Consider the following 23,993-nt stretch of genomic DNA (forward strand, 5'->3'; position numbering starts at 1 on the left):
ACAATCTCTATGGGGTAATTTCTACACGTGTAGAAATTAAATCCTTTGATGCTTTCCTTCAATATTTGCGGATCAAGGGCTTTTGAAGCTTGTTCTTGAATCCGTTGTAGAATCTCCTTCGATTTGGTGAAGGAAATAGTTGAACCGTTGACGAGTGATGAACACGCCGTATGAAGATTCGAATATGGAGACTTGATTTGATATGCAGTCGTTTGGTTGAATCTTTGACGGGTGATGAACACAACGTATGAAGATTCAAATATGGAGGCTTGATTTGATGTAGTCACTTGTAGAAATTATGCAGAGCTTCTTTATCGCTTTGTTTGCAGAGTTTCCACGATTTGAGAGTGATGTGTATGTAGTCGCTTGAAGAAATTATGCAGAGCTTTTATGTTGCTTTGTTTGCAGAATTCCGGCGGCTAAAGAATTATGTCTGTGTGTTGTGAAGACACTCCTATTTATAGGAGTATAGAGAATATGTATTTATGCACATATCTCTATATTTGGAAAGAATAATTAATTTATTCTAATTAGTTAAATGAGAATATTCACTTAACTAATAGAAAAATTAGTATATTCTTAATATTAGGTAAGTATGATTTATTAACTTACCAAAAATAATTTATTTAATATTAATTAGACTTTATTTAATAATTAATTTTAAATTATTAAATATATTTGAAAGTCTAATAATACTAAGCCCAATTTATTTTATGGGCCAAAATTTCCGGGTCAACAAATGCCCCCTTGAGACTTGTTCGCGTTTTTTTCTTCTTAGCGATCAATGTCTCAAAATTTAATTAAATACTTTAATTATCACTTTTGATATATTAAAATACTTAATTTAAACAAAACATTTTCTTTTGTTTACGTGAACAATAATTTTCATGAGCTCTTTTTTCTTTTCTTTTTTGTTCATATTTTTTCTTTTCAAAAAAATAATAGTCAAAGAGATGACCAAATTTTATGAGCCAATATATTTTTTTTGTTTCTTTTCTTGTGATTTGTCTTGAACAATTCTTTTTTTCCTAATTAAGAATTGCTTGCTCTTCAAGTGTTCTTTTTTTAAAAAAAATATCTTTCTTTTCCTTATTCAATTTAGAATAGGAACTTCTTTGATATAGATGAATCTTTTTTTTTGGAGCAGACTTTTTTTGGTCTCTATATATACAGCTCTGAAGTTTGTTATTGTGACTCGTATCTAATTCAACTTGAGTCAAATATTGAGAAGACGTAATGACCCATGAATTTTGTTATCTATGATCTTCATATATGTATTGTCTTCTTCGAACATCTGGTCCACTTTAATATTTGGCAACCAAATTGCGCTTAATTAAGCAGGTAAGTCACATATGATACCATATTAATTTGACCTCTTTTACTTTTGTCTTCATTCAATTTTTATATGCTACTGTGGACATAAAATTTAAGCCTCGACAATTTATGCTTCCAATTTATAGCCACTTTCTCTTGATCTATGCATGTTTATGTATGAATATCCTTTTCTCTTTTCATGCATGCATATTTCCATGAGATGGACTGCAAATTGAATGGATGATATTATATTGCTTCTGTTTGTATTTTTAGGAGCCCGTTCATCCTAAATTTCAAATTTTGAGGTCTGCAGTCTTTTTTTCTTAAACTTGTTGTCAGAAGTAAATCATTTTTTTTTCAATGTCGACCTATATCTCTGGTTCATCCGTTCCAATTTGATTAAATCAACTTTTTTCTCTGTCAAGTTTCAGTGTTGCCCCAATCATTCAAGCTACAAATTCTGAAATCTTCATATTTAGAGCACTCTGCATTCTTCGTCAAAGCTGCACTTTATACTTCAAAATGGTCATCTTCAAGGAGACTACATCTTCTACCTCGACAAATCTTCATATCTTGGACAATGAAGCTTCAAACGTGGAGGAGGGTACTACACTTGCGGTCTACACACCCATCATCGGTCGTCATGCCCCCACTTGGTCTTCTTCAAATGATGGTCTTCATCTTTCTTCTTGGAGTCTAGAGACGGCGCGAGACACTTATGGTTGCGACAATGCTATCATCAAATCTTCAAGGGTCACATTGTTACAATCTTCTCTTCATAAGACTTCATCTTCACATGACGTGTTACCACTTCTAAGGCATCGCATCCAAAATGGAGAGCTATCATGGGGGTCATCTTCTTCATTCTTCGTTGGAGCTACTTACACCGAATGCTATTGGGAATGGGCGGAGGATGTATTAGCAAGCAACGAGCACAATTTGACTTCATCTCATCTATATGCGCCTATCTTTGCTTCACTCTTCACTTATGATTTCAAGGAGAATGTCATGCGTGGATTTTGTGAGCATTGGGATTTTTCTACAAACACACTTTGTACTGCTAAAGGAGAAGAATCTATCTCTTTGTGGGACTTGAAGATGCTTGGCGGTCTTTCGATAGATGGTTCCTTTTATGATGAAGTCATCCCATCTGCAAATGAATTAAATGGGATTGATCGTGATGGCAAGCCTTCTCTACCCATAAGCTGCAAGTTCTTATTTCTCGCTTTTCATAAAGGCTGCAAGAAAATGGGTAACCATTACGAGATGACCATCAGCGATTGGATCAAATGTTGGTTTTGTGGCCCTTCAAGATATAGAGAGCCTCCAAAAAGAGATAACAAGAAGAGGAGTGCAAGACCAAGGGAGACCTATAATCCTTCTGGTGTTATTGACAAATGCCAACGTCGGGCAAAAGGATGGTACAAGCCATTCTCTAATCTTCACGTCAAGGTTAGTGACCGAGAAGAAGTTTACTTGGCCGCCTTCATATCTTGTTGGCTTTGTAAATTTGTGCTTCCCGGAAGAGACGCGGGTTTAATTCGCCCAAGCACGTTCAAAGTTGCAAGTATGATGGCAACTTCTCGTCGTTTTTGCTTGGCAGTTCCAGTTCTAGCAAGTATTTATCATGGTCTGCGAGGAATTTCGACTGCATCTGACTTCAAGACTTGTGCAGTTTCTTTTCCCACTCATTATGTTTATGGATGGCTTGCTCATCGATTTGAGACGCATTTTACTTCCAATCGCGAACGAGTTCCCTTGATGACCTCTTATGCTGGTGAGAGAATGGCTCGTACTTTTGAAGATTCGGCCGCCCTTGCTCTATTTAGAAATCCGTCGCAGCTCATTATTCCTTCTTTCAATCCTTCAACAAAAAGAACGACATTAACTGATGATAAAGACTTGTCCCTTGGTTATTGGGAGTACCTTGCTAGTCTTAGATCGAGTTATTTGGTTGCACGCCTTAATCATGTCTACATATATGAACCATACAGTCCTCATCGATTCAGCAGACAATTCGGATTTTGCCAAGACATTCCCGGTGATCTTAAACAACACTTGGAGGGCTTGAATTTGGATCAAATAGTTCGTCTTTGGCAATCTTGCACTAGATCTTCGACTCTAGCAAGAATAAAGCTCCATATGGTTCCTGATGATGGGAAAACTTTTGTCACCAAAGATTACTTTGATTGGTGGTCTAGAAAATGGCTAAAGACACCAGTAAAAGAATCAAGGCTAGTCATCAAATTGAAAACCAAGAATGCAGGAGATAAGATTTCTGAAGACGCCACCAATGAAATTATTGATGTTACGTCTACTTGTGCACCGATAGGAGCAACAAAGAAGCGCACAACACAAGCAAGGGCTTATGAAGTTTCTTCTGGAAGTCGAGCAGAAAAGAGGACTCCTTCAAAGAATAATGATTCTACTCATACATTTGAGGATGGCATCAAGGACATGGATCAAGACCGTCTGGATTTCGAAGGAACTGATCAAGATGACTCTGACCGGCATTGGAATAGGCAAAAGAAGACTAAGTTGTGGATTCCTGGGGATCCTAAGGATTTTGGTAGCATCCCAAGTGGTTCATTTCCGCAATGCGACAAATTGGTAATGTTTATAATTTAACTTTGTCTTTATAAACTTTTTTTTTATTTACCATTTTACTCATCACCTCTTCTTTTTCTATGTTGAAGCTTGATCTCCATGATCTAAACTTTGAAAGCAATTGTGAAGAATATGGAGACATAGAAGACACAGCACTCAGCTCTGAATCTTTCAAGTTGGTGGCTAGAGCATTAGAAGATGGTCATCAAACAAACTTCATACAACCCTCACATGCGATTCTAGTTGATGACACTACTCCTTTAGAGGAGAATGCTTTGGAACAACAAAAGGAGGTCGCGCCAAAGGATAAGCGTAACGCTTTTGAGAAGACTCAACTATGTGGTGCTGACATGTTTCTTTGCTTTGAACGTCAAGTAGCCACTTTATCTTGGGAAGCGCTACAAAAGAGACTCATTACTACGCCTTTATCAGAGATTCCTTCAATGGCCGAAGCTATATCTACTTTTCTTGATATGATGAAGAAGTATGATAGTCTTGACACATTGATTCTAAAAGAACGCCTCAATAGTCTTCTTCAAAATATTAGAGAAGTAAACAAGAAGAAATCTGAACTTCATTCTAGCATGTCAGTGATTGTTCGAGATAAAGAACTTGAGAGGCTTCAAGGAAAACTGGATGCTTTTATCGAAGTTGAGAATGAAGCTGCCAATGATCGTTCCACTTTGCAAACCAGGATTGATGAAGCCAAAGAGGAACTGAAAAAGCTCGAGTCGTCCTTAGAGGTGGTCGAGAAGAAGATTCAAGATGATCAAGAAAATGCTTCGAAGACCCGTGATGAGATTTCCCATGTTGAGGTTGCTTCAGTTCATGATCCAAATGATGAAGCTAAGCTACAAGAGCTTGAAAGCTTATTGGAAGCAAACTTTGATGATTTTAACCATTTTCAATGGTCACCTTAGATCTTATTCTTTTGTTTTTGTCATTTGATGCATTTCCTTTATTTTGTCTTATGTTTATGTAATAAGACTCCTTTGATCATTTAATAAGACTTATATTTCCTTCTTCATATCCTCTCTTTTATATTTATCTTATCAATGCACATGTCTTTTAATATATTGGAGTGTTTTGAACAAAAATTTTTTTTCTTTATTTGAATGAACTTTTTTTTTTGGTTGTGACTGAACTTGATATGATTCAAGCTGCCTACGTACTTTCTTGCGAAAGATCAAGTCAAACGTAGTTCATGACTTTAGAATTTTTTTGATTGATTTTTTTTTGTTATGACTGAACTTGATATGATTCAAGCTGCCTACGTACTTTCTTGCGAAAGATCAAGTCAAACGTAGTTCATGACTTTAGAATTTTTTTGATTGATTTTTTTTGTTATGACTGAACTTGGTATGATTCAAGCTGCCTACGTACTTTCTTGCGAAAGATCAAGTCAAACGTAGTTCATGACTTTAGAATTTTTTTGATTGATTTTTTTTTTGTTATGACTGAACTTGATATGATTCAAGCTGCCTACGTACTTTCTTGCGAAAGATCAAGTCAAACGTAGTTCATGACTTTAGAATTTTTTTGATTGATTTTTTTTGTTATGACTGAACTTGGTATGATTCAAGCTGCCTACGTACTTTCTTGCGAAAGATCAAGTCAAACGTAGTTCATGACTTTAGAATTTTTTTGATTGATTTTTTTTTTGTTATGACTGAACTTGGTGTGATTCAAGCTGCCTACGTACTTTCTCGCGAAAGATCAAGTCAAACGTAGTTCAAGTACAATTTTTTTTTTTAAGATCAAGCCGTGCACAGTTTTAGCTCATGCGGGCCAGGAGCGTCGCCGAGCTTCAAGTATAGTACTTCTTCAAGAACTTTCCGTTGATTGGTCCAATACGTAGTCCATCTTGATCAACAATCTTGTATGCACCATTAGAGTAAACTTCTTGAACAACATAAGGGCCATCCCAATTTGAAAGGAATTTGTTTCCCATTCGGCGTGAGATGATTATAGGTCTTCCTATTGCAAGAACTAAATCTCCAAGTTGAAAAGAGCGCGGGCGCACCTTCTTGTTAAAGGACTTTGACATTCTGGCTTGATAACACCTCAATTTTTGTTGTGCTTCATCATTATTTACTTCTACCACGGTGGCATGGTTGACGGTTGCATTCTCCATTTCTTCATTTCTCAAAGTTGAATGAGGCTTCTGACAAGTGATTACTACCGTATGTTGTTTTCCCTTTAGCAAATCCCCTGTTGATACCACCCACTTAGTGCACCTTTTCATGCGGGACGGGAACTTGCTGCATATGTCCTTCGAATCGACGACATAGTTTTTATTTTCTTTAGACTTCCACTTATTTGAAACTCCAAGCCTTTTGTGCACTGAAGTTTTCTGAATTCGCGGATTGACATATTTTTGGTTTCCAATCCTATCAAAAACAGATACAGAATTGGGAGGACTACCGAGGCGATTAAAAACTGAAGTTCTCGATGTAGACACTTCATTATTTTGTTTCTCTTCAAGTTCTTCAATGGTGATATGTTGTGCATTTTCCTTGCGAATTTTCAGGCGAAATGGCTGACAAGTATTGTATCCAAGACCAGCCTTAGAACCTAAAGGTTGGCTTTTCTCTTTCCACACCCTTTGAGGTTTCTTCATACTTCCTTCATTTTCATAGTCATCACATGTTTCTTCCTTTGCTAGGAGAAAGGTATTATTTTGTCCATACCCTGCTTTAGACAACAATTTATAAGCGTTTGGATCAAATCCATTCGCTCTTTTAGTCGGCAGAACACCATGCTTTATTATAGAAGGTTGTGATGGCTTTGGAGCTTCTTCTGAGGGAAGCTTGCAAACACTAGAAGATGCTAAACCTGTAACTGGGAGAGTTAAATCTTGCAGGCCTTTGATCATCTTTTCTACTTCATGTGCATTCGGCGCTTGTACCCCCTTCTTGAATGCTTCATGAGGCGCACAAACAGGTGGAGAAGATGTGCATGCAGGGATATCAGCTTCCTTTCCATAATCTTCTTTGACATATGCTTCTTTACAAGATTCATCGTCATTTGTAGACAAGTCATTATAAAATTTTGCATCGGCGAAGTAAGACTCTGCCATTGTAAAAGGTTTAGAATCAGCATCTATCCTTTTCACTTGTCCGTCTCGACAATACTTAAAACATTGATGAAGTGTGGACGAAACTACACCATTCTCATGTATCCACGGCCTTCCTAACAACATTTTATAAGTATTCCTTGCATCAATCACATGGAATAATGCATTTGACTCCATATCATCCATTGTCATTGCAAGCCTAATCTTCCCTAGAGTCTTTTGACCTCCTTGATTGAAGCCTTGAATTACCAAACGACTCTTGAAAAGATCATCCATGGGTATGCCCAACTCTTTCATAGTCTTTAGAGGTAAGATATTGACAGCAGATCCATCGTCTATCAAGATTCTATTGACCATTTGTTTTAGAATAAAACCTTGAACAAATAGTGGACGGTTATGAGGCTTAGAACCAAGAAATAAGTCCTCATCGGTAAAGCATATCTTGGCCGTGCAAGGATTAAAAGCGAGTTCTTTACCCTCAGATTTTGCCTCTTCTTCTATGTCATCATGATTTTCTTCGTCAACATGGTAGCATGGAAAACCTTCATCGAATTGTAGCAATTTCTTTGGCAAAAACTCTTTGAGAGTTATGGGCACTCTTGGCTTTTGTGTGATGCCGCCTTCATTCTTTGTCAAAATCAACTTTTCTTTCACTACTTTTGAAGAGATTGATCTTTTAACAGTTTTAGTCTTTATCATCTTAAACCTAATTTGAGCCGCTTTAGGCACAGCTGCCTTCTTCTTTTTTCCTTTCCGATGAGTAACAAGAGTCCATCCTTCATCAGAATTGTCTTCAATCTCTCCGTCTTGAATGTTGATGCCCCCAGTAAGGTGTGAGTTGTCACTTGATACTTGTAGAGAATGAGATGCATATTCACTAGGGGAAGACTGTATCCATGCTTTGACTGGTTCAAAATCTCCAAACTTTAAAGCCACAACGTAGGAACTCTCGTTCATAATTGTGGTTACGTTAGAAGTTGCAGCATCTTCATCAAAGACTACATCACCCCTTTCATGCAGTCGCATAATTTTATCTTTTAAGACAAAACACTTTTGGAGTGGATGACTAATAAGTCGATGATACTTGCAATAGTTTGGGTCATTCACTTTGTCAGCCTCTTCGGGACGCTTCATTTCCGGCAATTGGATGAGATTAGCTTCAAGCAAGTCATCCAACATTTTAGAAACGTCAGAGTCATTGAAAGGGTAAACTTTTTCTTGTCGCTCCTTCAAAGTACTCTTCTTTACTTCTTGACGGTTGAAGGCAGAAGGCTTTCCTTCTTGTTTCTTTTCATACTTGGTGAATTTGAAGGGTGTTGTAGTTACAACCATGGAATGTTTCCCTTCAACCTTTGTTGATGCTTTGCCCACTTTACGAGCCTCTTGTCTTTCTTTTCCCTTTTGGGGATCTTCTATCATTGAACCTTGAGTTCCCGCAGCGGCGATAGTTAGCTCCATGTCATGTGCACGAGTTGCCAACTCCTCGAAGCTTCTAGGCTTGATACCTTGGAGAATGTAGAGCAGTTGAAAGTGCATGCCTTGAATGCACATATCTAGAGCGGATGCTTCTGAAAGACGATCTTTGCAGTTAAGACTCAAGTTTCTCCATCTATGAATGTAGTCAATAACAGCCTCATCTTTCCATTGACGTGTACTCGTTAGCTCTATCATGCTAACAATTCGACGAGTACTATAGAAGCGATTTAGAAACTCACGTTCCAACCGTTCCCAACTATCAATTGTGCCAGACTCTAAGTCCGTGTACCAATCAAAAGCATTTCCTTTCAAGGAGCGAACAAATTGCTTAACCATCAAGTCACCATAAGTACCAGCGTTGTTGCATGTCTCAACAAAATGAGCTACATGTTGTCTTGGGTTGCCTTTGCCATCAAACTGTTGAAACTTTGGAGGTTGATAGCTTGTGGGCATCTTTTTGAGGTCAATTCTATGAGAATAGGGTTTGGCATATGAATATGATGGTTGTGTACCACTCTCAACTTGATCTTTGACAGCCTCCTTAATGAGATTCTTCAATTGATCTCCATGAATAGAACCGTTTGTGGTTGAAATCTGAAGCTCTTTTGAAGTATCACCAGAAGAAGTATCATTCATGGTAGTAGGAGCAAAGATATTCGCAATATCATCCCCTTCTTGTGATTGTGTAGTTTTAGAAACGACAACCGCCTTATCAGTTAAATTGTCCACCTTCTTCATCAAAAAGGAGATTTGCTCATCCTTTTCTTTAATGGAATCAGCAAGAGACTCCAACACCTTACTCATCTTAGCGACTTGTTCTTCCAAGGAAGTAGTGCTAGTCATCATAACGCTCATAACATTAGAAGAACCTTTTGGCGATGTTAGCGTATATGGAGTAGTTGGCGAATCCTTGCTTGATGGCGACTTAGGATCTCCTTTTTCCTTTGGTGGAGATTGAGTTGGAGATGGAGCTTTTTCATCCGATGGTTGGAAAACAAACATCTTTTGAAGAAGGGGAAGAGTGCGGGCATAAATATCCTCAACCAATCTCTCCTTGATTATCGCTCCAGGGCTAGCATCAGTAGTATTTCGGACGGTAAAACGCACTGGTGCCTTGGATTGGCGACCGTAGTTGTTGTTTCTTGAAGTCATGGATCTTGGTTGTTGTTTCTTTGAATTTGCGAAGGAAAGAGATGAAAGGTAGAGATGTCCCACTGGGCGTGCCAGAAATTTGTTAACACGAATTTCTTGTCCTGAAATTAAGAAGCAAGAAAATATGCACAAATGTCAATTTTATTGAATTTAATCAAAAAGCGAGTACAATCTCTATGGGGTAATTTCTACACGTGTAGAAATTAAATCCTTTGATGCTTTCCTTCAATATTTGCGGATCAAGGGCTTTTGAAGCTTGTTCTTGAATCCGTTGTAGAATCTCCTTCGATTTGGTGAAGGAAATAGTTGAACCGTTGACGAGTGATGAACACGCCGTATGAAGATTCGAATATGGAGACTTGATTTGATATGCAGTCGTTTGGTTGAATCTTTGACGGGTGATGAACACAACGTATGAAGATTCAAATATGGAGGCTTGATTTGATGTAGTCACTTGTAGAAATTATGCAGAGCTTCTTTATCGCTTTGTTTGCAGAGTTTCCACGATTTGAGAGTGATGTGTATGTAGTCGCTTGAAGAAATTATGCAGAGCTTTTATGTTGCTTTGTTTGCAGAATTCCGGCGGCTAAAGAATTATGTCTGTGTGTTGTGAAGACACTCCTATTTATAGGAGTATAGAGAATATGTATTTATGCACATATCTCTATATTTGGAAAGAATAATTAATTTATTCTAATTAGTTAAATGAGAATATTCACTTAACTAATAGAAAAATTAGTATATTCTTAATATTAGGTAAGTATGATTTATTAACTTACCAAAAATAATTTATTTAATATTAATTAGACTTTATTTAATAATTAATTTTAAATTATTAAATATATTTGAAAGTCTAATAATACTAAGCCCAATTTATTTTATGGGCCAAAATTTCCGGGTCAACAGTAATGATTTGAATATCATAATTCAACATTTCTAATTATTAACAGATGACTAATTTTTGTTCTTATTGAGAATATTTGAAGATGCCTCTATTTTCTTGAATGAATGATTGGTTGGCTAGACTATTAAAAGGAAAATTGCAAAAGTGATTTAAAATCAATCAGATTTTATAAAAGGCCCAATGTCTTAAAAAAATCCCGACTTTTTAACCCCTTTTCAATCATACCCTGACGTTGAAAATTTGTCAATTTTACCCTATTTTGCATTTTTGTGTTTCAATTGTACCCTGAAAAATTAAATTAACGTCTTTTGCGTTTGGAAATTTGTTTAAAACATTCTCCATGTCTCGCATATATTGATTGTATATTTTTAAAATTTATTTAAATTTAGTTAAATTAATTAAGAATTTAAATTAGTGTTAATTTGATTATGGTTTTTAGTTAGTTTTTAAAAATAAAGGACTTATTTGTACTTTTTTGAATAAAAAAGAATTTAATTTCATGTTTAGATTTAATTAATTGAATGATTTCATCATTTAAGTAAAAAAATTAACAAAAATTAAAATATTGGGGTACAATTGAAAACGGAAAATTCAAAAGTGGGTAAAATTGACAAATTTTCAACGTCGGGTGGAATTGAAAAAAAATTAAAGGTGAGGGGTTTTTGAGTGATTAGGCCTTTATAAAAAGCTATCATATATATGACTTATTTGTATATAAACTCTCAACTTTTTATGGGAAAGGCTCAACTTTTCATTTGTTATTTCTATAGCACCTATATATTTTTATTTTTATTTTCACCAAACGATATTATTTTGATGGTATTTAATGATTGAGCTATAGAATGTTAAAACATAGAAAATAAAGCTTTTTTATGACAAATTTTAAATGTTGTGTTTAAATTACAACGAAAGGTTGAAGTTTTATATGCAAATAATTCTAAGTACATCGCATTTGTGAGGTATATTTGCATGTATATTCTATAGGTGAAAATATTTAAAAAGAAAATAGATAATATTTTTGAAATTTAAGTATATTTTAAAATATTTTTAAAAATTAAGGGGTTTTATTATATAGTTTTGTCCATTTCCCATCTTTAAATCCAAGGCTCTAAAACTTCCACGGAATGCTTATAGAATATAGAAAAATATAGGCCTAATTACTTAAAAAAAACTCACCTTAAAACAATTTTTCGTTTATACCCTGACCTAGGAAAAAGTTTATTTGTACCCTTTTTTGATTTTTCGTTTTCAATTCGTTTTTAATTGTACCCCAAAATTTCTTTTTTTGACAATTTAATTAATTATAGGATGAAAATATTAAAAATAATTAAATAGAAGGGTTATATCATCTTTTTTCTATTTGAAAAAATACAAATAAGTTAAAAAATAAAGGATTATTTTAAGCTTTTTCTAGATAAAAAAAGTTCAATTTAGTGCTTTAGGGTAGAATTGAAAACAAAAAATCAAAAAAAGGATACAAATGAACTTTTTCCTAGGTCATGGTATAAACGAAAAAATATTACAAAGTGGAGGTTTTTTAAGTAATTAAGCCACAATGTATGTAATTTCTATCTATTAGTTATCTCTAATAGCACATTAAATTATTAATTTGATGTACAAATTCTAGCACATTAAATTATTAATTTGATGTACAAATTCTTTCAAATAGTATTTATATTCAACTTCCTCTAAAAAACTATTTATATCCAATTCAATTATTTTGTATTTTATTTTTTTAATCTAAATCTGATTCCTGCTTTATTCTGAGTTGGCTCTTATGAGTCTTGGTTTCACCTTGACTCGAACTAGTCCTTGCTCAGGTCTTAGTTTTGTCTAGATATGCAAATTTAAAAAATATTAGATAATTTTTTTGGGCTTTAAGTATATTTTTAAAAATTATGGAGTTCCATTATATAGTTTTGTCATTTTCCCATCTTCAAATCCAAGACTCTAAAACTTCCGCGGAAAGCTTATGGGATATAGACAACTACAACATGACCTTTGAGGTTCATGAAGTCACAGAACGACAACTATCCTTTCGTTCTAGTTTTGGGCATTTTGGCATGCTTAATATTCCATGGAATTGGGAAAATGCTACTTAATCCACTTTTTTTATATCATTTTCAGTGTTCCTCTTACATGATAGTATTTCATTCGTGCAATTCCTTTCTAAAAGTATATATTTCAAAAACCAACTTTTAATCCCTTCATTTTTTTACTGTCACGTCGGATGGATTAAAATGCAAAAATTATAGTATAACATTACTTGTAAAATTAATACATTTGAATATGTAAAATTTAATTTATATCCTTTTTGATTATTTTCATAAAATTAATTCTCTGTTTTTCTAACTAGGCAGCATGGACATGGAAAAACGGGAGATTTAAACACACACACCGCGAAACATTAAGGTATTCAGTTAAAAAAATGATCTTTCGTATCTGAAACATCAAATATTCGAAACATTTTCAAAACAGATAATGTTAATTGAATGAAATGTTGACGCATTTTGAGTATGAGAAAAGAAAAAGAATTTTGACATAAAATGACCAAAACCTAAATATACCTATAATAGGGTACAATTGAAAGAAACTTCATAAAAAGTGTAGTACAAGTATTAAGACAACTATAAAAATAATTGTGAAGTGCTCCATATGTGAAAATTTATCATGTTCCTCTAAGGAGGACATAATTACATATGGTATGTATTTTCTTTCTATTAGCCCATTTCCGATAGCACACTAAATTATCAATTTGGTGGATAATTTTTTTCAAATAGTATATATATCCAACTTTATTATTATGTAATTTATTTTTTTACTTTAAATTTGATTCCCGCCTTATTCTAAATCGGCTCTTATGGGTCTTGGTCTCACCTTGACTCGAACTAGTCCTTGCTCGGATCTTAGTCTTGTCTAGATCTAAGCTAGTACTGGCTCGAATCTTGATCCTTCATTGTTCTGAGCTAATTCTAACTCGATCTTCTGGGTCACTTTGTTTAACTCACAATGTTATTTAGTTGTGTTAATTGTGTTTGACTTGATGTAACTTGATAAATTATTTAAAAAAATTATTATTACCAAGATATATAGTTATTATTTTTATTTATTCAATATACTAGTATAGTTTTACCATAATTAAAATAATTTGCCTACAACACAACTGGATAGCACAAATACATAGTGTTGTTTTAGAATTTTTTATTGAAAAATGAAATTTTATGTCTAAAACGTTTTGAAACATGATATGTTGATTGGATAATGTGTCCGTGTTCTACGCCATACAATTATGGAACCGGAAAATATTATTAAAATATTATTTTATATTTTATTTATTCTATCTTATCAACAATTTCTGATTTAAAAGGTAGAGTTGCCAATGTTTCATTTCACTTTTACATTGTGATTCAAAATAATTTTTGCGATTATCTACTTACAAATCTTTCCATGGAATCATCTTCATCCTTGAAAAACAGTGATGACATTTCTGTATCAGAAACAAATCAATTTAAAGAAATCCAACTCTCAAACCTTGAACAGAAGAAAAACTGGTACCCAGCTCAAAACCTCCATTTATTCAAAGGCTACTGGTTCGACCCAACCGAGTTACAAGGCCTGATTTCATCTCAAGAACACTTCACACCTCACCCCAACGATATAATCCTCTGCAACTATCCAAAATCCGGCATGACATGGCTTAAATCGCTGTGTTACGCCATTATGAAAAGAACCCAACTCACCGATTCCACCGCAAATCGTTTACTCACTGAGTTACCCCATAACATCGTACCATTCCTCGAGACTCCAGTTCATAACGATCTTCCATTATGGGCTACCCACACTCCGTTTAATCTACTTCCAAACTCCATCGTTAAATCTAACTGCAAAATTATTTACATCTGGCGGAACCCTAAAGATGTATTAATTTCGCTATGGCATTTCATCGCCACAATCGGCGGGTCAGAAACGATTCCGTTAGAAGAAGCGTTTCAGAAATTTTGCGACGGAGTTTCTGCTTATGGACCGTATTGGGATCATGTACTGGGTTACTGGGAAGCGAGTTTGAAATTTCCTGAGAGAGTGATGGTTATTAAATATGAAGATCTTCAGGTTGATACGTGCGAGTTGGTGAAGCGAGTTGCTGAGTTCATGGGTTGCGGGTTTTCTGTGGAGGAAGAGAGGAGCGGGTTAGTGGAGCGAGTTGTGGAGCTGTGTAGTTTTAAAAGTCTGAGTAATTTGGAAGTGAATAAGAGTAAGAAATGTTTTGATATATGGCCGGTTAAATTTGAGCATCGTGCGTTTTTTAGGAAGGGTGAGGTTGGAGATTGGGAGAATTATTTGACGGCTGAGATGGCTGCCAAGTTGGATGAAATTGCGGGGATGAAGTTCGGTGGTTCTGGATTAAGCTTTACCAGCTAGCTCTCTTTCTCTCGATATTTGCAAGTTTAATTTCGGAATAATCTATTTACAGGTTCCTAAACTATAAATATTTTGTTTATCTGATCTTTAAATTTTTTTTTATCTTTATCTGATCCTTTAACTAAATGAAAATGCATTTTCAAATCCTAAATGATAAAAGCAGCGTTATTTCGTTATTTTCAAAGATGCAAATTGTTACCCTAAACGGCGTCGTTTTTATTAGTCAGCAAAATGATTTTTTACTAAGTTGAAGGACCAGATTAGAACAAAAAATAGAGTAAGAACCAGATAAATAAAACACGTATAGTTTAAAGACGTGAAAATGAGTTCTTTTATTTAATTTATATGTTTATTAAGGTTTAATACTCTATGAATCACTAAAAGTTTAAGTTATTTCAAAAATAATACTACTTATTAATTTACTTCTTTAAATTCAACAAACTTTCGATTTTATTTCATTAAAGTTTATCGATCTAATTTTGCTGATTTATCAAAATTTAAATTGAGAATATTGTTGGTTTCACCACATATTTTATTAGATAAGAATTAATCTGATTTTTTAATTTGTAACTTGCAATCAAGTAACTGAGGCTCAACTATTTTAATCAATCAAATCTAACCTCTATAAAACCAGATCGAATAACTCCTTCAAACATATACGATTTGTTCATCACACAGGCTTTATTCAAATAGGGAGTTATTTGACATGAGGTTAGAGAGTTTAGAATCTATTTGATTAAAGTGGATGTCTCGATAATAATGAGTTATTTGGCTTCGAGTCACAAGTTTAGAGAACGAATTGATATTTTGCTCGTATTTTATTTAAAAATTAATACTAGCCTTGTTGACATGTAATTGAATTGTGGGCTTGAAGAGTATTATCTAAATATTTTAACTTAAATGACTGTATCAGCAAAATTAAATTGGAAATAATTTTTTGAAATAAAAATTGAAATTTGATTGTCTTAAATAAATCAATTTATGTTTAGTATTGTTTTCGAAATAACTAACAAATTTAGTAACCCACATTGTATTTGACCTGTTTATTAAAATGCTAAGTTCTTATATGTTTGTTCTTTATTTGAAATAAAGATCTGAATGTTCTTCAACATCATAAAATTTGTTATCTATATTGGATTAATAATGAATCTCTCTCGCATGAATTTTGATTTTTGAGTCTAGGCAATAATACGGGACTGGAGGAATATAATTGATTTTGAATAAGATAATATTTCGAGTGTAATATTTACATTCTGAATTTTTTTATTGAATGTTGGGCTACTGAATATTGGAGCCTTAAAAAATCATAATTCGTATTATAAATAATATTGTTTTTCCTAATTATTATATTAAGTACTATGTTAAAACATAAATTATTAATTTGAATTTTTGTCAAATGGAAAAAAAGTCAATTTGATGGTTAAAACCGAAAGTGTGGAATTGGACGATTTTACAACGTGAGGGTGAAATCAAAAAGGGGTTAAAAAGTGAAAGGGTTTTAAGACATTAAGTCTAAATAAAATAAATTGGTATAAATGAATTGAATAAAATTGTATTAATTAATCACCAAACATTTTGGCGCCAAAACGGATGAGGTGTGCACCATTTTACTGTACGATCGGTTGCATGTGAGCTAATACAATTAGGAGCGGTTACTGAATCTTTCTGTTTATAAGAAAGAGTGAGACGAGTTAACAAAAATCTCACAACTCACAGTAACAAAAATCTCACAATAACCAAACCTGAGAGAACATGAAGATTATAAGACTCTTCTCAATCATGGTAAGTCTTTTGCATTGCATTGTAGATTATTATTTAGCTGTTGAAATTCGTGAAAATGAATTTAATTTCTTGTAGATTAATATCAAATGGTTTCTTTAAATTTTGTGTTTAGAATGATAAAGAACAACCTTGTGATGATAACCATACTGAATCACATCGGCCTTGTGATGATCATTATACTGAATTGGTAAGTGTAATTCTTTACATTTTCTGTGTTTCTTTACATGTTACAATTTCTTGAATGATCTTTCTTTTTAATTTCTTGAAATCTAAATGGTTTCTTTAAATTTTGTGTTTAGAATGATGAAGAACAACCTTGTGATGAAGACCATACTGAATCGGATAAGCCTTGTGATGAATCGGTAAGTGTTTCTTTAATTTTTCTTGAATGATCTTTCTTTTTAATTTCTTGGATGCTAAATGGTTTCTTTAAATTATATATTTAGAATGATAAAGAACAACCTTGTGATGATGACCACGCTGAATCAGATCGGCTTTGTGATAATCACCGTACTGAATTGGTAAGTGTTCTTTAATTTTTCTGTGTTTCTTTACATTTACAATTTCTTGAATGATCTTTCTTTTTAATTTCTTGAATGCTAAATGGTTTTTCTAAATTTTAATTTATAGAATGATAAAGAACAATCTTGTGATGATAACCATACTAAATCGGATCGGCCTTGTGATGCTCACCATACTGAATCGGTAAGTGTTATTGTTTTAAATGTTCTGTATTTCTTTAAAATGAAGCACATCGTGTAACAATTTCTTGAATAGTCTTTCTTTTTAATTTCTTGAATGCTAAATGGTTTCTTTAAATTTTATATTTAGAATGATAAAGAGCAATCTTGTGATGATGACCATACTAAATCGGATCGGCCTTGTGATGAATCGGTAAGTGTTCTTTAAACTTATCTTTTGTTTCATATTAGTTTGACTTTATTTCCATGTCATGAGCAAGATTTACATTTAGAGTGTTGAAAATAAAGAATCTAATGCATGGAAGATTTACATTTAGAGTGTTGAAAATAAAGAATTTAATTTCTTTTGAATTAATCTTTATATCTTAATTTTGACAAACACCAAATCAAATTTTGCATTCAGAATAATAAAGAGGAGCCTTGTGGTGGAGATGACAATAAAAGGAATACTAATACGGTAAGTTACAGTTTATATGTTTCTTTAAATTTATATTTTTTGATTTTAATTGAAATTTTGTTTTAAACTAAGCAGAAAAGGAAAGGAGGGACGGGTCGGGGTCTGCCATATCAGCGTAGGCCTTATTCGGGAGGAAGATGCACACACACGAACTGCATCTTTTACTTCTATTCGTTCAGCAGCATGACATACCAGTTTGACGGAACTCCTCCCCTTCATACAAATGCGGGTGACATAGAGCACAGTCATCCAACGCCTCATGTGAACCGGCAGGCCAAAAAGCATTTTTTTCAGCAGATAGTTCGCAGCCACCGCCACCGTTGTTTGTAGATGAGAATTGGTTTCATTTGAGTTGATTTACATCATGGACCATATATGTCATTAGTTTAATTGAAGTCTGTCGATATTGTTTACATCACCATGTGATTAGTTTGTAGGATTGATATCGTTATTTTGTTTGGGAATGTGGAACTGATACATTTGTATTTGTTGACGAACAATTTCGCACCCATTCAAACCAAAGCAATCGATTGTTTGTGGTTACTTTGATTGAAAATTAGATGTCCACTTTAAAGAAATAGGACTCAGACAGGGTTGATTAGTTTTAGCTTGCTGATTTCAGACTCCTAAGAAGGTTTGCTTGCTGCTTTAGGGAGATAACACCCGAAGCTGAGTACATAATTTCCGCAAGCTATCTAAGCGGGAGAGGAGGCTTGTTCCCCACGAGCTTATTGAGACCACTCCCATTTGGGATCGCAAAGGCAGAGGTGGTGATCGTGAACCAGCTCGCATGGCAGCTTGAGGTCACCTTCCTTTTTACATTGCAGAGAACTATTGTTTTGTAGTTTAGTAGTTGCAGAATTACAAAGGCCAAAGTGCTTGTTTTATGTTAGCTAACTAATGGACATGGTCTCTGAAATCCTTCTATATTCTGAAGCTTCCAATACAAACTATGCTTTACAAGCTGTTTCCAATCAACTCAATTTCCATTACAAACACATTATTCTATGATACATCGTGGGAAAGACATTCTCAAACATGTAAATTGATCTAGTTTGGAACACCTGCAGTATCAGGCAATATGAGGCCTCCCAACGCCCGGCGGAGATTTAGGGATACTCTGTCAGAGTGGTGGAAACAATTTGTTGAGCCACGACTTTAGTAGATTATAGGGCGTTCCCTCAACAAGTTCTCATAACTATTCTGTGTTCAACAAAGTAAACAGTCAAAACCCTAAAGCATGGTTCAATAATAGTTATTTTCCAACAACAATGTCAATGTAATAACAAAAAGAGCAAAGAGTTGTATGGACTTTTGCGTTAGAGTCGATTAACTCACATATAGTCAATTAAGGACAATACTATCTATTTTCCCAAATTGTACAAAATAAATGCACGACGATTAAACTAAAAATAAAAATATTCTCCCTCATAAAATCATGGCAAGACAAAATTTAGGATAGAAATAAACGAAATTTAACAACCTAAACATCAACAACTATCCGATAGCGTATGTAGAAACATGAATATTCCAGACGAAAACAAAGAAAAAGGTCTCAATAGTTCAGGCAAAACGCATCTTTCAGCTCAATTATTTCGGAGTAGAGTCCAACTGATGCATTTGTTGGAAATGCAGTCCCTGAATACAATACAAATTATGCTTTCAAAGCTGCTTATTCATTTTGCAGCAAGTTTAACAAATATAAAGAGAGCTAAGTAAATTAAAATGTAAAAAAATTAAGAGAAAAAAAAACATTTCCATTTTTCAATGAGAATAAATATAAGTTCAGTGACATAAATGACTTTAGTAAAACAAAATAATGTAAAGGATAGTAATAAACCTTTGATTATCGTCTCAAGGAACTTCTCGGCCTTCAAAATTTCATCTCCTACATCATAAACAAGTAACAGCTACTCAAGGCATCCAACACATGTTGCAGAGGCAACAAGAAAAGGAAAAAAACGGAAGAAACTTAGTATTTATAATATAAATGGAAGAGAAGTTAAGTTACTTATCTGTTATAGAAATTGACAAAACAATTAACGGTCAGATTGGATGTATAGATCCAGCTTTTTGAATGTAAAATTTATACTACACTATGCGTGGATGGATAGTAACATAGTACCGTTTCTTCAGCTAGTAACATTGTCTTAGCAAAGACCCACTCATGATCTGTGCAGAAATCCAGTGAATATATATGTGCGGGTAGGGTCACCAATTACCATGAGCTGAAATCAAAGGACTCAACAATGCTTTATTATGTCGAACCAAGTCCTGAATCCAATACCACATTCGCGAGCCACTCAATCTAACAGCTCATAACTTAATCTTGCAGCACCCCTAATATTTGGTCTTTAAGCATTGATTGCTAAATATGTTTAGCTTCTAGTAACTACATTTCTTCAAATGGCCAATGTCGCATACCTCTACTGATTAAAATATGATAAGCATGTAACAATTCATTTTCATTTTTCAAAACTATAACATAATGAATTCTTCTGAAAATATGGCGTATTGCAAAAATACTTTGTTTACCAACAGTAGAGAATTCAATATAAAAACAGTAAACACTGGTGTCCAGTAATGTTTTATACTAACATTGTCATGACCTTGATTCAAGCATCTATTATGTTCATGTGGACTTTAATCTAATTTCGTAAAACCTCGAAGGTTGTTGGCCAAGTTTGGCTCCAGGTGAGCAGCTTGACATTAGTCAAAGCATTCACTCGACTGAAACATATGGATAAGTCATACCAAATTATGGGTCATCTGACAATTATTCAACCCTCCAAACGACTTCAGCTTCTAATAACATTACCCAAAACAAACTTTAAAAAATAAAATTTAGTAAAAGCATCAAGCCCACTAAACTGATTTCACACATTTGCTGGATCAAGACATGCTAACCACACAGAAACTTTGTTAATTTTTTATAATGTACGTTCTAATAATATACACTACCAAGTACAGAAAGAATTTTACCTCTCTTTGCATAACTACGTTTTGGGAGAATCTCAGAAGCATAGAGCTGCAAAACCTTTTGTAGCATTGCTACAAGTCCAGGTTTACCCCCATCTTCTACTGCCTGCTAACAGTGGAAAGAATACACTTTTTCAATTCTTTCTTCCCGAGTACAACTAGATACCGCAAATTGCAAAATTCAAATATAGTTTAACATACTCTTTTTAACTAGCACGCCTCATTGTTCTTTAAAAATATTAGAAAGACAACCTTTCGATCCGGTTCCTACTACTTCACCATTTTCCTTTTGCCCTTTCTGTGGAAATGAGATATTCTTATAAGAGATAACGCAGGCGTGCTAAACATTACAGATAATTCTCCAACAGCCAATATAATATGAATGTAAACGGCGCTTTTGTACGAAATACTAATCAATTTATAAGCTTTAGTCTTTCATTTTTCAAAACAAAATAATAATTTTTCCTATATCTCTTCTGTCTAAGTTCAGTGGTTCTCTCTATCCCTTTCTTAAGGCTTCATCTAAATAAATGATTAAACTACATAGAGCATTACATAAGCTAGTTAGAATGAAATAATATGCAAATTACATATTTAACTATGGGGGAACTGAAAACTGATATATATGTAAAGGACATTTCTTAATTGTTTGGTTTCCTTTTTTTATTTTTATTATTATTATAACTTTCCTTTTGTGTGTGAGAGGGAGAGAAGTACTTTAGTCTTGTGGAAAAGCGAATCCATAATGCTCATTACCAATCCAGCCAATTCCTCACAATCTTTCTGAAAATGGGTACCAAAACAAAGAATTTGAAATGTAAGGATCAGAAAGAGGTCACTATCGGATAGATTAATAAGAATTAATGAATGAAATTGACCGAGTCGAAAACCATGCTTTATCATCCTCTGATTTGCAGGTATCAGATCTTGCTGCAAGTCGTATCCAAAAACTAGCATCGAAAGCAAGGACATTTCGGACCACAAGCTTCTGAAGCTGTTCAAATGAGGGAGATTATATACAACAAGAATGAGTTCATTGAAAATTAAAATAAATCATTATGCTGCAAATTCAATTACCAATAGTTCTTAGTTTATCAATATCCAGATGATTGATAACTGATAACTAATATGCAAGTCGAAAACTCTGTTGCTTAAAGCATCCAAGATACAAATGCTACCTTAAAGTTTACTTTATAGTAAGACAAATAAACTATTATTACTCTTAAACCATCAGTATTATCCCCTAAATGAACAAATTAAACTAGGTACAAACAAACCATAAAAAATTGAAAATAGCAAGTAATGCTTGCTGACTTGCTGTAAAATATGCAATTCCAAAAGCTAACATAAAAGAATGTCCCATTTGGATATTTTACTTAATTACTTCTCCTGGACTTGCATCCCTAAGGGTATCGATCAGCCTATCAACTTCCACAGTCTTTTTAAATGACGACTCAGCGTCGTGACTGACTGCACAGATCAAACTTCTCCTGTTTTATTTGAGACCCAAATAACACCATTTTACAATCAATAGCTTCATTATCAGATACAAAACATGCAACAAAAGTAAAACCCTAAATTCTGTTCAAAATTAGATATAATGAAAAATAAGATCAAAAAAATAAGTTACCTCCTCTTTAATTGCGTAGACATGGGCGTAAGACTGAGGTGGTTAAGTTTGTTAAAGGTGAAGCACCTGATTTTCCATTCTTGCAGTTGGAGCAGCAGCAAATTCTGTGTTAATTAATACATGTAAAAAAAATTAAACAAAAAAAAAGTTACATTTACAAAATTAAGCAACAACTGAACTGATTTTTGCATACAATAACTCAATGTGAAACAATCAATTAGGGTTTGGGACTGAATGAACGAAACAAAAATTCCATAAATGAAAAAAAAAAGACGCTCAAGATCCGCATTGATAAAAATTACATATATTTACAAAATTAATCACTCACCTGATTATGATTATTATTAGTAGTAGTAGGACTATTACGGTGAGTAGAGGAGGAAATGAAGTGAAGGGGGAGAGATTTAGGAAATAGTGAAGCCATTAATGGTGCTGTTTTTAAAAGAAAATGGCGGGAGAGGCTTAACTAGCTATAATTAATTAATAATGACCGTTCAATTTTGAGCAAATTATTTTAAAGCTCCTTATAATTAACAATTTGGTATCGGTATTGACTTTCGAACAATTTGGTACCCCACTTTCAATTATGTTAATGATTTAGTATCTCACATATTGTTTACATCAGGCTGAAACTATGTGATTAGTCTAGTACGTTTTTTTATTTGTGAATGTGGAACTGATACGTACATTTGTATTTGTGGAGGAACAATTTTTGCAAATTATCCTCATTCAAACCAAAGCAATCGATTATTTAATGCTCGGATTCAATCCTTTATTAATTAGGATAACTTTTCCAAATCCTAAAAGGATTCAAAAAGTTAGACGTTTTCTTATGCCTATATATAATCAACCCACTGCTAAGATGTAAAAAACAAAAATTGTAATGGATGATGGCTGGAAAGAAGTACCAGTTGAAATAATTTGGATGATTATGGAAAAACTACACTCGATAGATAATATTCGATTAGCGGCGGTTTGCAAGGATTTCAGACATGCTTTCACAAGTCTGCCCACCAAGCTCAACCACTGTAAAGATCCAGTACCCTGGATTTTAATGATGAACAAAAGCGATTTGGATTTTATTCGAGTTTCAACTCTAACGACGCTCAAGATCTGCATTGATAAAAAATTATTTGATCATCAATCCAATGTTCCTTTATGCTCTAGGAATGGATGGTTACTGGCGGCCAGTGACTCTAACTACAATGACAAAACCAGGATGTTTTTACTTAACCCAATTACCAAGGAGAAAATCTGGATGCCTGATACCGCCACCCGTATTTACCAATTTGTTATTTCAGTTATCAATGGCAAGCCCCAATTTGTACTAGTCGCTAATCTGTATCGGGTAGATGAAGTTAGTACAGTTATTCTACGAATATGTCATCCTGGAGATAATTCTTGGACAAATGTTGCCCGATTTAGTACTAGTCTCCACTTCAGGAAAGAAATCTCGCGTTTGTGTGTTGCCGGGGACAAAGTCTACTGCATTGATG

At 33.9% G+C, this 23,993-nt stretch overlaps 4 protein-coding genes across 4 annotated transcripts; 3 read left to right on the forward strand and 1 right to left on the reverse strand.

Annotated features, from left to right (window-relative positions):
- Nucleotides 1–1,594: 1,594 nt before the first annotated feature.
- On the forward strand, nucleotides 1,595–4,948 carry LOC126682909 (uncharacterized). The gene is made up of 2 exons (XM_050378680.2): nucleotides 1,595–3,924; nucleotides 4,011–4,948. Exons 1-2 carry the CDS (start codon nucleotides 1,837–1,839, stop codon nucleotides 4,839–4,841), a joined length of 2,919 nt encoding a protein of 972 aa, XP_050234637.1. The 5' UTR covers nucleotides 1,595–1,836; the 3' UTR covers nucleotides 4,842–4,948.
- An 8,943-nt stretch (nucleotides 4,949–13,891) lies between these two features.
- LOC130015499 (cytosolic sulfotransferase 16-like) lies at nucleotides 13,892–15,049 on the forward strand. The gene has a single exon (XM_056105770.1). The coding sequence runs from the start codon at nucleotides 13,977–13,979 to the stop codon at nucleotides 14,946–14,948; it is 972 nt and encodes a 323-aa protein (XP_055961745.1). The 5' UTR covers nucleotides 13,892–13,976; the 3' UTR covers nucleotides 14,949–15,049.
- Nucleotides 15,050–15,228: 179 nt separating this feature from the next.
- On the forward strand, nucleotides 15,229–18,444 carry LOC126682910 (uncharacterized). The gene is made up of 8 exons (XM_050378681.2): nucleotides 15,229–16,730; nucleotides 16,843–16,917; nucleotides 17,030–17,092; nucleotides 17,177–17,251; nucleotides 17,361–17,435; nucleotides 17,562–17,624; nucleotides 17,835–17,888; nucleotides 17,964–18,444. Exons 1-8 carry the CDS (start codon nucleotides 16,701–16,703, stop codon nucleotides 18,216–18,218), a joined length of 690 nt encoding a protein of 229 aa, XP_050234638.1. The 5' UTR covers nucleotides 15,229–16,700; the 3' UTR covers nucleotides 18,219–18,444.
- An 872-nt stretch (nucleotides 18,445–19,316) lies between these two features.
- On the reverse strand, nucleotides 19,317–23,169 carry LOC126682911 (uncharacterized). Its single transcript, XM_056105771.1, has 8 exons — nucleotides 22,826–23,169; nucleotides 22,498–22,601; nucleotides 22,252–22,357; nucleotides 21,763–21,861; nucleotides 21,585–21,650; nucleotides 20,871–20,973; nucleotides 19,729–19,776; nucleotides 19,317–19,526 (listed from the first exon to the last, which is right to left on the reverse strand). The coding sequence occupies exons 1-8, from the start codon at nucleotides 22,919–22,921 to the stop codon at nucleotides 19,444–19,446; spliced, it is 705 nt and encodes a 234-aa protein (XP_055961746.1). The 5' UTR covers nucleotides 22,922–23,169; the 3' UTR covers nucleotides 19,317–19,443.
- Nucleotides 23,170–23,993: the final 824 nt, after the last annotated feature.

Source organism: Mercurialis annua, linkage group LG5 (genome assembly GCF_937616625.2).
Source record: "Mercurialis annua linkage group LG5, ddMerAnnu1.2, whole genome shotgun sequence".
In the NCBI taxonomy this organism is placed as follows: Eukaryota; Viridiplantae; Streptophyta; class Magnoliopsida; order Malpighiales; family Euphorbiaceae; genus Mercurialis; species Mercurialis annua.

Coding starts and splice junctions, on each gene's coding strand:
- LOC126682910 (XM_050378681.2), top strand. CDS start 16,701: ATGAAGATTATAAGACTCTTCTCAATCATG. Junction 16,731..16,842: donor TAAGACTCTTCTCAATCATG/GTAAGTCTTTTG, acceptor TTTTGTGTTTAG/AATGATAAAGAACAACCTTG. Junction 17,889..17,963: donor ATAAAAGGAATACTAATACG/GTAAGTTACAGT, acceptor TAAACTAAGCAG/AAAAGGAAAGGAGGGACGGG.
- LOC126682909 (XM_050378680.2), top strand. CDS start 1,837: ATGGTCATCTTCAAGGAGACTACATCTTCTACCTCGACAAATCTTCAT. Junction 3,925..4,010: donor TTCCGCAATGCGACAAATTG/GTAATGTTTATA, acceptor TCTATGTTGAAG/CTTGATCTCCATGATCTAAA.
- LOC126682911 (XM_056105771.1), bottom strand. CDS start 22,921: ATGGCTTCACTATTTCCTAAATCTCTCCCCCTTCACTTCATTTCCTCC. Junction 20,974..21,584: donor CGCTTTTCCACAAGACTAAA/GTACTTCTCTCC, acceptor CACTGTTAGCAG/GCAGTAGAAGATGGGGGTAA. Junction 19,777..20,870: donor ACGTAGTTATGCAAAGAGAG/GTAAAATTCTTT, acceptor TTTATGATGTAG/GAGATGAAATTTTGAAGGCC.
- LOC130015499 (XM_056105770.1), top strand. CDS start 13,977: ATGGAATCATCTTCATCCTTGAAAAACAGTGATGACATTTCTGTATCA.